The sequence below is a fragment of the Calcarisporiella thermophila genome (genome assembly GCF_041956535.1).
Source record: "Calcarisporiella thermophila strain CBS 279.70 unplaced genomic scaffold VTP21scaffold_15, whole genome shotgun sequence".
Classification (NCBI taxonomy): Eukaryota; Fungi; Calcarisporiellomycota; class Calcarisporiellomycetes; order Calcarisporiellales; family Calcarisporiellaceae; genus Calcarisporiella; species Calcarisporiella thermophila.
The window spans coordinates 181714-196139 of NW_027192205.1; the positions used below are offsets into that span (position 1 = coordinate 181714).

The 14426-nt window shown below is 46.8% G+C and overlaps 3 protein-coding genes across 3 annotated transcripts; 2 read left to right on the plus strand and 1 right to left on the minus strand.

The window, feature by feature from the left end:
- Positions 1–525: 525 nt before the first annotated feature.
- Positions 526–3787, plus strand: VTP21DRAFT_2666 (uncharacterized protein; the record flags this gene model as incomplete). The annotated part of the gene is made up of 4 exons (XM_069392883.1): positions 526–648; positions 728–2906; positions 3438–3482; positions 3561–3787. 4 exons carry the CDS (start codon positions 526–528, stop codon positions 3785–3787), a joined length of 2574 nt encoding a protein of 857 aa, XP_069249914.1.
- A 678-nt stretch (positions 3788–4465) lies between these two features.
- VTP21DRAFT_2667 (uncharacterized protein) lies at positions 4466–5747 on the plus strand (the record flags this gene model as incomplete). The annotated part of the gene is made up of 2 exons (XM_069392884.1): positions 4466–4658; positions 4771–5747. 2 exons carry the CDS (start codon positions 4466–4468, stop codon positions 5745–5747), a joined length of 1170 nt encoding a protein of 389 aa, XP_069249915.1.
- Positions 5748–6478: 731 nt separating this feature from the next.
- Positions 6479–13838, minus strand: VTP21DRAFT_2668 (uncharacterized protein; the record flags this gene model as incomplete). The annotated part of the gene is made up of 15 exons (XM_069392885.1): positions 6479–7775; positions 7871–8315; positions 8417–9759; positions 9839–10286; positions 10351–10468; positions 10537–10641; positions 10715–10795; positions 10860–11110; positions 11169–11356; positions 11426–11609; positions 11674–11755; positions 11817–12137; positions 12209–12638; positions 12703–12888; positions 12955–13838. The coding sequence occupies 15 exons, from the start codon at positions 13836–13838 to the stop codon at positions 6479–6481; spliced, it is 6363 nt and encodes a 2120-aa protein (XP_069249916.1).
- Positions 13839–14426: the final 588 nt, after the last annotated feature.

A 14426-nucleotide genomic window follows, 5' to 3' on the forward strand; every position in this document is an offset into this window, starting at 1 on the left:
TTTCACGATTCCAAGCCGAGACGAGTCGCCAACTATATCCTCACAATTCCTCGCTACTCAACTCTTCGTAGACTCTAGAGAGCTCCTAAGCGCTGGAGAGATCGTTTAATTTGATCTTTGAGCTGTAATTTGCCATAATGCGGTTTTGTATTTCGCGTAGGCCAACCGAGGACCGAATCCATGTGTCGTGTTTATATTACCTTCCACTTTTGAAGTTCATAAAATCCTGTATATATTAGGAGCGCGCGCAAAAGTTTGCTTTGCTCTATCTATTTTATGGCTTTCTCCTCCCTATCTTGCCCTTTTATCTTTTTCTAATTGCGCATGCAAAATTCCGCTGATCACGACCGGCCCAAGAGCCAAAAGACGCCGATTGAAAAGAAACGTCGAGCTCGAAGAGCATGCTGTGGATGCCGAGCAAAGAAGCAAAAGTGTGACGGTGTACTCGAAGGTTGTTCGCGTTGTAAATTATTAGGCATTCAATGCATATACCCCGTTTCTCTAACTCGGAGGGGTCGCCCAAGCATGCTCTTTCAAGAGCAGATCGAGGGTAGATTTGTGAATGTTGCCTCCGCCTCTGGGCAGACCTATGGAAGCCTACTACAAACTCTGATCCCAGATCTTGACCGAGAACTCTTCGGTCCTAATGTAGATAAGCTCTTCCTTAATAGATTCTTAATTCGCTTCTTTTTAACCTTTCTAATCCCTTCCCTCCTCCTCCCCAAAGGCTGGCATCGCTTCGCCAAGCATCACACGGCCCGTATGGAATCGGAAATGGGCACAACTAATCCATTTTAATCGATTTCCTGGCTGCAATTTTGTCACCAATGATATGTTCAGCCTTCTGATTGAGAAAATGAGCTCTCTTAGTATGGATGAGTGCGTTGCAAAAACATTTCCTCGCTATAACGTTAAAAACCTGGAAATCGAGAAAGCATCTCGACTCTTTTGTCACAGAGATCCGCTCAAATCCATCACCCTTCCCCAAGGGATCATGCTTATCAATGGCTGGTTCTTTAAACACATCAACCCTCATCCATTGATTCTCAATCGCAGCATCATGATTAAAAACTTTTGCGAGCAACAGATCGATCCTTTCTTATATGCTACGCTTTTCGGGAAGGTGATGGTGATGTGCAACGATGAGACCGCTCGATTCAACGGAGAAATGCTCATCGATTATGCCTTGACGTTGTTGGAGAATGAGCCATACAATGCCACTCTACCTAGAATGCAGGGATTATATATCATGGCGGGCCATATGAATTATCTTGGGGATTCTAAAAAGTGCTCCGCACTCTACCGATTAGCCCTGAGAATAGGCAAGGAGCTCCGTATACCAGAGCAAGACATGGAGCATTTCGATATGCAGCTGGATCCAGTCGAGCGCGAGTTGCGAAATAATGTCTGGTGGGGACTTCGGATTGCGCTTACATGGGAAGCCTTCCATTTAGGGAACAGGCTTGAGCCTGACGTGGCGGCAGCCCCCATCAAACTTCCCGTCAAAGACGAGCATGAGTCGGCTCTGTTCGCGCTCGACGAGCAAAATGGGTTTTCCATTCACCATAAAGAGCACATCCACCTGATTCGCTCGTTCTACAACTGCGCTTGTTTGTCGGTGTTCTTGACGGAGATCTGGCAACGTGTGATAGCCCCTCCTGAATCCTCCCCTTCTACTGAGTTCCGGGACGCATCCTCCGCTGTCTCCTCGATGGAGCGGCTTTTGCTTGATTTCACGAACAACCTCGATCCAGTGTACGCCGCAGAGCAGCTTCTTTACCTTAAAATCCTCAGGATTCACTCTCATTTTTCGAAAGCACGGATTCCCCTTCCTCTATCGCTCAGGATTGGCGTTATCATGGAGTGCGTGACTTCCGCCAACATGATTGTTCAGCTGGCCGAAACCGTACTGAAGGATGTGGATAGTCTGCCAATGCACCCTGTGGTGGTTTTTGGGCTCAATACGAGCGCATTTGTGTACTCTCTCCTGTTGGCACTGGGAACGCCCCAACAACGGGAGGAAGCCCTCCGGAGAATGCGACGAGTGTTACAACTGGTTAAAACAAAGGGCCTAGCTTGTTGCGACGTGGAACTGATACACACGATTGAAGGCTTATTGGCAAACACTGAAAAACATCAGACGTCCTCAGTCGCCACAGACCCGTCGCAATCTCTTATACCAGTTGAAGCCCCTCTTGTAAGCCTTAGATCATTATCGAATACGGACAGAATAAATGGGGAAACATCATCTCATCGGACTTTGTCGATGCTTTTAATGCCTAATCCAAATAAGTCAACGTCGGCTCTCACTCTCCCTTTTACTCCCACTGCTACTACTCCCAACGCCACCTCTGCCCCTCCTCCCACCATCGATCCCTCCTTATCATCGCCATCTCCCCTCGCTTCTCTCCCCTCTTTACCCACCCAGTTCCAATGTACATCCAATGAGATGCAGACATCGGTAGCTCCTCTACTTTGCCCCTCCTCCCAATGGTTATCCCCATCTTGTAGCTCTTTCTCTGCCGGCTTGCCTGCTGCAAGTCTGGGCCAACTGGCGGGCCTTTCCAATATAGAGACCTCATCTCTCCCAACTCTTTCAGTCTCTGTCCGGCCCAGTGGCCTGTCCACGGCTCAGCATCCACCCATTGTCGAGAACGTGAGCTGCGATCAGGGAGACCCGGTCGTCACTGATTTTTCTAGTGCACTCGAAATAGATTCTGCTCGGTATTATGCAAGTCTTAACCTCCCTTCCGCCTTACCGACCTACATAGATTTCAGTAACGCACCTTCGGTAATGGACGAAAGCCACCAGGTCACAAACCCTGTGCAGGCAAGTAGTCGTGGTGGCACTACCATGGATATAAAGAACAGCGGTACACTCCAGGGAGAAAGAAGTGATAATAGGGGTGGGTTCAGTACCTCCGCTCGCTCAATTCTTGATCCGCCTAGGGGATGACCCTTTCTTACCTATTTATTAATATCACAGAAGGCGGATGCCTATGGGACCAGGAATAATCGGGCACTTATGGGAGCAATTGATCTACGGCTCTCGCGTTTATTGCAGTTGCCGATACCGGTATTTTACACAAATGTAGTGAACAGATCTTCCGTTGTGTAGAGGAAAACGAACAAACAAAGCGACGAGTGATGTTCTCTGCGGTCTTCTGCTGCTGAATTTCATGTTGCAATTTTGTATTATTACATGTTACTCCTATTTAATCTAGACATTCTATGATTTTCTGCCTGCAAGAGAAAATATATAAAAAGCAAGCCTAGTTTTTGTATATAACAGCCAGGTGTGTCCACTCTAAAGGAACTTCTCCTACCCCCGACCAAAAGCATCGGGACGTGGGGAAGCAAACTGCCATGCTCCCAATTTCTCGACAACCCACTTCATTAATCGGATTGAGACGCGGAGCTCCTTCTTTTTTGGTTAGGCATTGATTGGCCCTCAGTACACCAGATCCACGGCAGTACTACAGGTGTACGCAATCTTAAGTACTGCGGCGTATATCTAATTATAGCGCACTGTATATTTTTAAACAAATATATATATATAGCAAATAAACTCGGTGGCCGGGTGGCCACCAATGCGCTAGAAAAATGTGAGAGCCGCGTCAAATTATCGCTTAGTAACGGGCAACCGCAGAGGGAGTGGCGAACGTGTAGATATCATCCGATCCACCGCCCCAGTGTAAGACTTGCAACTGCGATTTTCCCGGGTCTCTTCACCATTCGCACCTCATTAGTTAACGTGGGGCAGCTCTGGCAGCCTGTTGGAATTTGACCCGGCTGGTTCCTTCATCGAAGCCTAACGTCGTGCAGAAGCAGAGATCCGGATGGCCAGGGTGGCCTGCTGCTAGCTCCCAGAGACATTGCCGGTGACAGGATGACGCGATCCCCAGTCCCGCATGCTCGTTACAAGTGTGGGGTGGGGGATAAGTGAGGCAGAATCCGTCTCATTTGTAAGCGCATTAGGCTCGCGGCCACCCGAGCACCCGGGAGAGTAATAGCGCAATGTTTTCATGCCTGACCCACTTTCCTTTTCAGGCCGATCCTGCTAACCAAGGTTGTTTCCCATTTTTCCCAATTTCTGGCCGCCTTTCCCAAATGGAGTGTGACGCTTTGAGAAAGCCGGCAATCAAGACAGGCCTGAGTCGGCCTGGGGAGGTGCGATTGGGGGGACTGCGGTTGGACAAAACCCCTTTGATTTATTAACCCGAACACTGTGATCGAAGTGCGTCGAGCCTTGCATTATTTTGTCCCACCGGCATTTCAATAAAAACGAAAACCAAGAGCACCGTTCGGCGGCCCTCATTCCTCTGCACCGAATTGCTCCCCTCCCTTCCCTCTCTGCTTTGCCCTTGTTTGCGCTTCTGCCGCTTCTCTCCTTTCTTCCTTCCTTCCTTCGTGAGAGGCAATGCGCTGTGTCCCGGCTAATTGAACCCCCACATGTGATTCCATCATGCGAAACCTACCCCTCATTCTGATTTTCCTCGCTGCATTGGCAGTGTACACTAATGCGATGGCCTCGCGCCCTATGGGCGCAAGCGTTGCCAGGCTGCAACCACGAAATATGATGAAAAGCAAAGACGATACAATGAAGCATAAACCCAAGCACTCCATGAGACCAAAACGAAGAAAAACTCGGCCCATGTGTAAGTTCTCTTCTGCAGTCCCCCCTCTTTGCCTAGTGTCTCTAGTCCATCCCAACTGACCTACCGCTTTTGGTTGCTCTTATTTTCTTCTCCTTTCCCTTGTGGCTATTAGCGAACCACCATAAGATGACCCCCAAAGCTACACATGTGATGGGGACAAGCTCCCCTTCGAGTATGGGGGGCAAAAATGTGATGCGGACCCCTTCCTCTTCGATGAACCACATGAGCACAAGGGCCGCTGTTCCCCCCTCTGTCCCCTCCTCCAGGATTCTTCCGTCTGCCTCCTCGAACAAAACAATAGCAGCCCAACCAACCCTGACTCCCAGCACCCAGCAGCGTGAGACAAGCGACTTCATCATTAATGATAACAGCTCACGCGGGTCAGCAAACCCGCAGCAGGGAGCGAACAATAATCAGCGTGAAACAAGTGAATTCATCACTAACAGCGAGGACCCCAAATCTCCAGGGAACTCCAACGCTGCTCCAAAGTCTAGCGTCTCGGATAAGCACAGCGCCCCCTCCGGAGAGGCTGTCGCGGTGGAGACCGACAAGTCCAACGACCCACCCGCCTCAGGCTCCTCCGGATCAGCTCCCTTGGTCGCCGGACTAACTGTAGTTGGCAGCATCGTCGTCCTTGCAGTCGGTGTGCTTTCCTTCCGTCAGTACCGCCGCAAAGGCACTCCAGATGCCTCCGACAAAGAGCAACGCCTCATCACCCCGCAAATGATCTCCGCCCCCATCCACAACCTCACTCCGCCCCCGCAAGTAGAACCCGCCCCGCTCCCTATCCGTGCCCTCGAAAGAGATAGCCTCCCTCATCTGAGAACCCCTCAGTCGTCACTGGCAGATTATCAACTTAGAGCCTCTCTGGGCCCGAACATTCCAAGGGGGCCTTTTCCCGTCATCGCCACATTCATGCCCACCCTCTCCGATGAGTTGGATGTACAGGTTGGGGACGAGGTGCTCTTAATACACGAGTACGACGACGGCTGGAGTCAGTGTGTGAATTTGACACGCGGTTGTACGCAGGGCGTGGTCCCTACCAAGTGTATTGGTATACCACAGGAGAGATTAGATCGAAACTACTAACTTCCCCCCTATAATCTACAAGTTCCAATATGTATACACCTCTCTATTTTCTTCCATTTACCCTCCTTTTTTTTTTGCTAAATTTCGTTTTTATCCTACCTCTCAATGCACCCCTCCGTTCTTTTCCCCCTCCCCTAGCCTCAACTTAATCGCTAATGTTTTTGCTCTCTTTCGCTCCTTCGAGAGATACAACATTCTCCCGATCTAGTCTCCTGAAAGTTGCTTCAATTCGACTTAATATTTATAGCATTCTCGTCAATTCTTGTATATTTCTTCTCTCCTGTAGCAGGAGGAATGCGACTTTTTTTTTCACTTTTCTCCCTTATTCCAGTTTCATTTTTTGTTATTGGAAATAAATACACCTTGCTCAACCATAGGTGATAAATGGCCCTCATCATTATTCGGAATAAATAAATATGGTAATGTAGCGAGTTTAGTTGGAATAGAGGAAAAATGAAAAAAAGAACTTCCTATATCCACACAGAGGAAACAGAGAGGCGATATCTGGAACAGACGAAGAGAGGGAAATAACTTATAACTTATATAAAGACAAAAAAAAAAAAAAAACAATTTAGAAGGAAATGCAAAAGAGAAAGAAAAATAAATACAAAATGCTAAAAACAAAATATAATAAAAAAAGAGAAGGAATATGGGAAGGGGAAAAAGCGAGAAAGTAAAGGTATGATGTACAATAAACTTGTGGAAAGAAGAAAAAAAATGGGAAACAAAAACTAATCTTTTCGTTGAGAAGCAGCTTCTCGCAGCATATCGTTCCAATAATGATTGTCTAGCATTCCTACGACCTGCTCCGCGGTATTTTCATCCAGCTCCCGGTCGGTGCCATCATGCAATTGGGCGTACGCAGAGGGCTGCCACGAAGACGGCGCTTCATTCTGCTCTGCGCTTCCCGAGGAATATTCGGCCGAACTTCGATAGCTGAGGTTGGGGCTGCCACCGAAAAGTGAGCCGATGTGATGGGCCTCCATGGAGGAAGCATAAGGGGATGCGCCCGGGGAGAATGAGGGTGAATAGAGCGGTGAGGAGGGGGAGGTTGGAGAGGCAGGCCCTGGCGAGTACTCTCGGTCGCTGCCGGAATAGTTGGAGAGCTGGAGGGAGGGTCTAGGGCGAGAGGTGGAGGGCTCGGCAAGTTGAGACTGAGAGCCGATGACAATCCGCGGGACATCGCCCTCATACCCCTCGTGTCCTGCTCTCGCGGGCTGGGCGGTAAGACGCTGCCGCCTTAAGGCAAGCATCTTTTGGAACTTTCGCCGCGTAAAAAGCGTCCTCAGCAATCCACGGACACGATCCAGGTTAACCAAATCCTCCACCCGTTCCAGCTTCTGCTTCCGTCGCAGGATTTCATCCACAAGCAGGCTCTTGCCGTCGTCGACAAGCTTGTAGTGCGCAAGCATCAGGAGCATGTTGGTGAAGGATATACCCTTTCCTTGCTCCTCGCTGCACACCGCCTCCTGGTAAAGATAGTTGAACAAGTGGCGTCGCTCGTGAAGTGTGCGCTGATCCAGCTCGTTCAGTTTTGCACTGAGCCTTCGCCAGTCGATCTCTGGCTGCTCAAGCCGCATTCGTCGGTCAACCACAAAGTGCTGAGATTCCATAGCAGCGCGCGGCGTTGAGCAATCCCTGACCAGCCGCTTGACCGAGTACTCGTCACCATAGATGCGCACATCGAACGACCCCGACAACAGCCGGAAGAAACGTACAAAGTCTTTTTTCTGGATATAACCCGTACGCTCCGTGTCAATCGTGGCCCAGGCCCGCTTGAAGTTGCGGATTTCATCGCGGTTGATCAGCGAAAATGACGAGGCAATCTGATAACAGTACGAGAAGTTGTCGAGCACGACGACAACAAACATAGCCGTGAAGATATACATAGAGATGATATTGAATGAGAGGAAAAGGAAGTAGGTCCACGCGGTGCTACCGCAGTCGGAGTTAAGGTAGTTCTCCGGATCGTTGACGCAAAACGGCACCTCGACGGTATAGTCGTGCATCACTCGGTTCCAATCCTCCCTGAAAAGAGAATAAGTTGGGAAGGCGTTAGCGTCTAGTTCTTCCATCCCTCCAAGGATAGAATCCACTCCTCAAAGCGCTGTATGATCACTTACCCCGTTGAAAACCGTACCAACATCAGAAGTGCATTGCCGAAATTCCGAAAATTGATATGCTCATTTTTCGCCTCCGAGCCATAGCGCGTCAGCCCAAAAATTTCCACAAACATGATCGCGTACACCGTTAGCACCACAAACCACACCGCAAAGAGATTGAAGATCTCGGGCGCGCTAGCCGCCACTATTTTAAACAGTTGATTAAGACTGTCAGACTTCTGGACGAGTTTGAAGCAAATGGCGGTAAGGAACAGCTTCTGCGCCTCCATGACGGCAGTCGACTGATTTGGATGAAGCATGCCGTATGTGGTGGCCGCAGCCCCAGTGACAACGACCACGTCATAGAGATTCCAAGAATTTTGGCGGAAACTCTCCCATCCAAGCCCTATGAGCTTGATAAGAATCTCGGCAATGTAGAAAAATGTATATGTCAAATAGAGGTATTCTAAGTAGAAAAAAAAATTAAATAATTAGAATTATATTGGAGAGGCCAACTTAGAAATGCCCACAACGAGTATAAAAAGCAATCGAATCGGCTCAACCTACCCTTTAATCTATTCGACCACTCCGGCTCAGTGCGGTACTCCGACATTAGCGTAATAATATTGAGCACGCACACGACTGTCATAATTTTACTCAACCAACCACGCTTATCGGCGGCACGATCATAACACCATGATCGGAAACGACCAACAGGTCGTACCTTGGGGCGTTTCGCAGGCCTGATTTGCCTCAGCAGCTTCTTCAGGTCAATCCACTGCCGCTGGTCGGCCGTAAGAAAAGCGGTGCCGCTGCGACGTGTGAAGTTCTCAATCACGACCCCCAAGAATAGGTTCAACACGAACACCGCTCCTGCCAAATTGAACACCATGAAGAAGATGGCGTTTGCTTGCGATGTATCAATTCCCTGGGTCAATCCTGATCCTCTGATGCCCATGGAGGTTGTTTCAACATCAATCCAACCCTCTCCCGACACAATTTCAAAGAGAATCAACAGTGCGGACCCAAAGCTGTCGAAGCTATAGTGGTATGGGTTTGACCACACCCGAGGTGTAAGCGCCTTGTTGTCGTTAGGGAGCGACTGTAAGAATTCGCCGACACAGCTCGAAATATCGGGCACCTGGTTGTTGAAGTTGTCATTGCACTGGTAGAAGAGGCCCATGAATAGATTCTGCCCATAGAGCGCAAACGGTACAATCAAACACAGTGAGAGGGCAGCTGCGCTGGCAATCCGCGGCAATCCCGCGACTAAAATTGCATAAAAGGTTTTCTTGATTGCCGGGGCCAGATTGATCAAGCGTAGAGCACGTAGTGCCTTGAAGGCACGAAATGCTCGGGAAAGACCGGTTGAGCTCGTCAAATTTCCAAGCAAGTTGACATAGAGGGTAAACAGCACGAAGAAATCAAGTCCATTCCAAGCGTTATACAGGTATGCGTTTGGGGTGAATAGAAATCCGTCTGCGATCACGCGGATGAGAAACTCAATGGTGAAAATGGCGGTAAAGAGGGTGTCGAGCCTGTAGAAGATATACTCATGGCCGCGTCCCTCAAGCATGTATTTGCGTTGCAACATGGGCGTATTCACAGCCGTGATTGCTACGTTGACAACCACTGAAAGGAATATAAAGAGGGTGAAGGCAGTGCTAGCAACGGGATGTGGAGGCACACCAAAGGTACGGTCGCCATAGCTGGGTGGAACCAATCGTTGACAAAAGCGACGGATGGGATTAGAAGGTCGGAAGATAAAGAGCGATACATCATACATCGGGTGTTGGGTGATAAACTCCTCCTTTTGCGCATTCCTTTCCCGCATGTCATCACGCAGGAGCTCGGTTCGATTGGCCGCCGAGGTGAAGTATTCGCTATTGTCCTTGGATGGATCGGAAGAGCTATGATAGATGGAGACAGGTGAACAAAATTTAAAAGGTTAATGCGTGTTTGAAAATTAGCGATAAGAAAAACACATACCCAAAAGCTGATAATAAATGTGCCGCTGAGGCTTGGTTCACATCAAAATGGGTACTTCCACGCCGGTCCGCAAGCGCAGCAAATCCAACATGATCGTCGTCCTTAAAACCAAAAAACCGCCTTACTCGAGCCCAAGTCGCATAGTTGGAGGGCAATTTATACGACTCTGGTTGTTTCTTCTCGCTCGGATTGTGGTCCGTCAAGAAATCGCGGATATATCGTTTTTGCATCGGCAGGATAAGGCTGGACGGCATGCCTTCAACGGCTAATGATTTAGGCTTTGGAGCAAAGTATCGGAATATGTTCCACCGGCTAATAGGATCATTCTTGGATCTCCTAGCTTTCGAGGTTTGGTCGATAAAAGCCTCAATCTGTGCTTTTCTCTTCGCATCCTCGTGGATTTCAAAATTTTCCAGGATAATAGCAATGAACATGTTGAGAAGCACGACTATAGAATGAAAAGTCCGGGTAAACTAACCATCAAAAGGGGCAGAAGTCGCCAAAAAACTTACAGTTAGAAAATCCAAACCAAAGCACAAGGAATATGGCGTTGATTGCAGAGTTTTTCCACTGTGCATCATACGACATAGCATTAAAGAGAACATCCGACCAATTTTCACCGCTGAAAAGCTATTGCATGAAAGAATAAAAAATTTTAGCGTAAGCTAAGTGGCAAGAGGGTACTTTCAAGAAGTTACTTGATATAGTGCCACCACGCTGTTAAAGAACGTGTAGAAACGCATCTCAATGGGATTTCCATCCTCGTCCATAACTGGAATAACATCTCGCAGCAGTTGTATTGCCTGAAAGTAAATTGGAAGAGAATGAATAAATCCTGTATATAAAGACGCTGTTCAGAGAGTAGTATGTGCTTACAATAAGTGCCGTGATAAAATGAATGAGAATGATGAAAAACACAAGATTTGCCAGACCCACAACACTGCCAATAGCTTGCCACTAATAAAGGTTCGGAAGAAATGAATGGACTATGCTTTTATAGGTAGGTAATAATGGATTTTACCATCAATTTGCGCAGAAGCGGAATTGCTACGATGATACGGTACCCTCTAGCAATTTGTAGGGCAGTCAGGTATTTATATGCCGGCGACTGCGGGATGGGTGGCAATTGAATGATTGTGGTGGAAATGGCGAGGAAAAGATCAAAACAGTTGGCTTTGGAGCGGAAAAATTTGCGATAATTTGGCATGTAAGAGATGAAGCGAAGAATGATTTCAAGTAGAAATATGAGAGTGAACACAAGCTCCGCCATGGCTGTTGTACAAAGAGAAAATTAATACTTATAGGTAGGCGAACACGAAAATACACGAACCTATTGCATAAAGGCCACCTGCTGACATTGAGTAGCTCTTCAATCCCATTGCAGCCAGATCTGCAAAAACAAGCAGGACCCAAAACGGCTCAGATTTCTTGAAGTTTTTCTGGAATTTGCTTGGCTCCCGCGTTGCGTCGTCGCGAATTGCCCAGCCTTCTCCAGTTTCCGAGAGTACAACTGTATGCCTATTAAATGGTTGTGAGTAACAAATTTTAATCAATCAAAACTAGGTGACGAAAGCTGTTAAAACCTACTTTAATGATGTGAAAGCACTATGTGAAGTATCCTGTCGAATCTTCGCGAACATTTCCGTAATCACCGCGACGAACAAATTGATAAGCCAAAAATTCATCACAATAACAATGATGATGAAGTAGATACACGCCCAGCCAAATTCCGAGTCCATAATGTCATACATAATGTCGGTCCAATTTTGAACTAGATAAAAGACAGATATGTTTAGCGATGGGGCATCGTCCCGAAATATAAAAAGGAATCTTACCTCCTGCAACAACGAAAACTAGAAGCATAGACTCGGCAATGTTATCAAAACTAATTGTGCCATTATGAGGATTTTTACGCTCCTAATTTTTTTTTATATTAGAGACAAAACCTATATTCTATGTAAAAGATAAATGATCTCACCATGCATTTCTGTCCAACCGGACACAAGTAACCCTTCGGCCATAGTGGTGAAGGCTTTCCTGGAACACCTGGCACCGTTGAATTGCGAATGAAGGATACAGCCTGCACTACACCGGTCTCAGTCCGTTCTAACCAACCTCCACATAGCTGGTCAAGCGTTTGCAATTCCTCACCATTATCACCAATCACAACACATCGCCGCAAGAGTGATCCACGAAACGCCTGCACACCGACAATACCGAAGATAACAAAGAAAAATCCAACAAAGAAAGCGACATTTGCAAGGAGAGGAGCGCTTTTCTTCAAGGATTGAAGGATGGTCTAAGTAGCATTGAGCAGCATTAGAATCGAGAGCAAATAAAGTCGATAAAGTGTGGATATAAGATGCTTACCGCATTTCCAGGCGTAATACTCAACAATCGCAAGAGTCTCAACCCAGCTAACGCTTGAAACAAATATATATGATGATCATCCGTCGTCTGGGTCTTCGTTAACACCAACGCTAAATTCACCCAATAACATATGACCGCTAAGAAATCCATACGGTTAAAGCTATGTCGCAAATAGGCTGTAGCGCGTGGTATTTCAATTTGAGAGGTGGAATTGGATGCAATCACGGCCTGATCTATGGTATTGGCATTCCTGGCTAGCGAGTCTTTGCGTGGTGATAACTCTTTGGAATTATGAATCTGGGAACGAGGATGTGTATTGAGATTTCGATTATCCACTATATCGGGGGGGCTGACATAAATGGGCGCGACCGTTGGTGGTTTCGGGTTGATAATAAATCCAGATACGACAATGCGAGCAAATATTTCTAGTCTGAAATCAAAAGGGCAAGTTAAAACACTTACTCACACTTAGATTGCATCAACTGAACACTTACGAATAGATGGAATAAATTATAAGCAAGGTCCAATCTAACCAGGAGCCCCACCCTAGGGTTCGGCATTGATCAAAACCCGAAAATTCATCTTGTGGTTGGGCTTTGCATTGTCTGGTATTCCAAGCATCGATGGAAAGTACAATAGCATGCAGCAAGATTATACCAAGAATAATAGGCTCTGTCCATCTAATAAATTGCAATTTAAAAGTTGTGAGCAAGCATAGCCTCCAAACATATAAGCTTAATATTTACTTGTGATGAAGAATATGATAGAGTGTAACCCGAAAAAAGTTTCGTGGGCCGAATATACACAAGGACCTGCCCTGCAGCATTGGGATGGTAAGGGTTGTGGAAGTTATATCCACAGCATGTTCTGAGTAAGGGGGAGCTTCGATAGCCGGCTTCTCATAAATGACTGCTTTTGTTTGGCGTTTCAACTCATGTTTTTTGCGCATAGAAGTGCCTCGCTCCAGCTCGGTAGTCTTCTGCTCGGTATTGTGGAGGTTCACCACTCGGGTTGAAGCCCGTTGAAGAATCGTGCCTACAACGTTAAGGCGGTTCGCTTGACGATGTGTGCTAAATCGTATCGGCGTTCGCTCTTTCTCGATTCCGCTTTCCAATTTCGAGGTATCGAATTGAATACCTGAAGGGCTGTGTCGCAAAGGCTGTGCATTCTCAGTCAAACGTGCTGTATCAGCATAATCGGAAGGCGGCTCGTCTTCTTCATCCTCATGATCCGCAATGTGTCCACTTCCACCCTCAATCGAAGATGTAAAAGAAGAAATGCTCTCTCTTCCAGCTGGGAAGGGGACCATTTGCGTGAGCTCCATGTCTTGTGGATGGAAGAGACTATTTCCACGGTGGAATCCGAGAGTACGTCTCCTACCAAAAGAGCTCACATGTCGGTGCATCGGAAACCGATCGTTTTCATGTCTGGAATGCGGCGATGTATAGGATGTATCACCAAATTGTACATCGTTGTCAATGCTGTTATTGTTGGTGTTGTTGTCGTCATGATGTCGATGTTGTGCATTGTTGAAATCGCGACCGAAAATGTCGTCTTCTCCTGAGCCCCATCTGGATCCATCAGCGTGGGTAGGCGATGGACCAGGAGGACGATCAGATGTATGCTCCATATATTAAAGAGCACCTGATGAACGATCAGGCTTCTTCAATCGTAAGAGTACAAATAGGTTTGATTAAGAGAGAAGCTCGCTCTTAATACTCGGAGAAATTCAATCTCTAGCTATATAATGGATTGTTTGTTTTAAGTATTTTAAAAAGATTGACTAAATATCCACATTTTCTTTCCTTTGGATAAGGTCCCTGTGAGACAGAAATTGAAAAGAATGTTTTGAGCCTCCTCGATTTCAGATACGTCAGATACTTTCCTTAAAGTAGAATGCTTATCTAAATCAATGGGTGCAGGTCTAGATGTGAGAACAAATTATTGGAAACGCTTCCTACTTAGAGTTCATTTGTGCATAGCTGCCAACGAAACTTCTTTTTCGGGAGTATTCGAGATGGCTTGGAGTTTTCTTGCCAAGTTTTTTGCCTATCGAAAATAGGATCATATATAGTTGAATATGGCTTATTAACAGTTTTTTAACTTAAACAGTCCGGAGGTTCAAAGCCATGGAGAAGTTTCCCTGGGAATTAATAGGCTAGACCTACTCTTTCCGGACTATTAGTAAAAATTTTTCGCCAATTTTGTCGAAAAATTA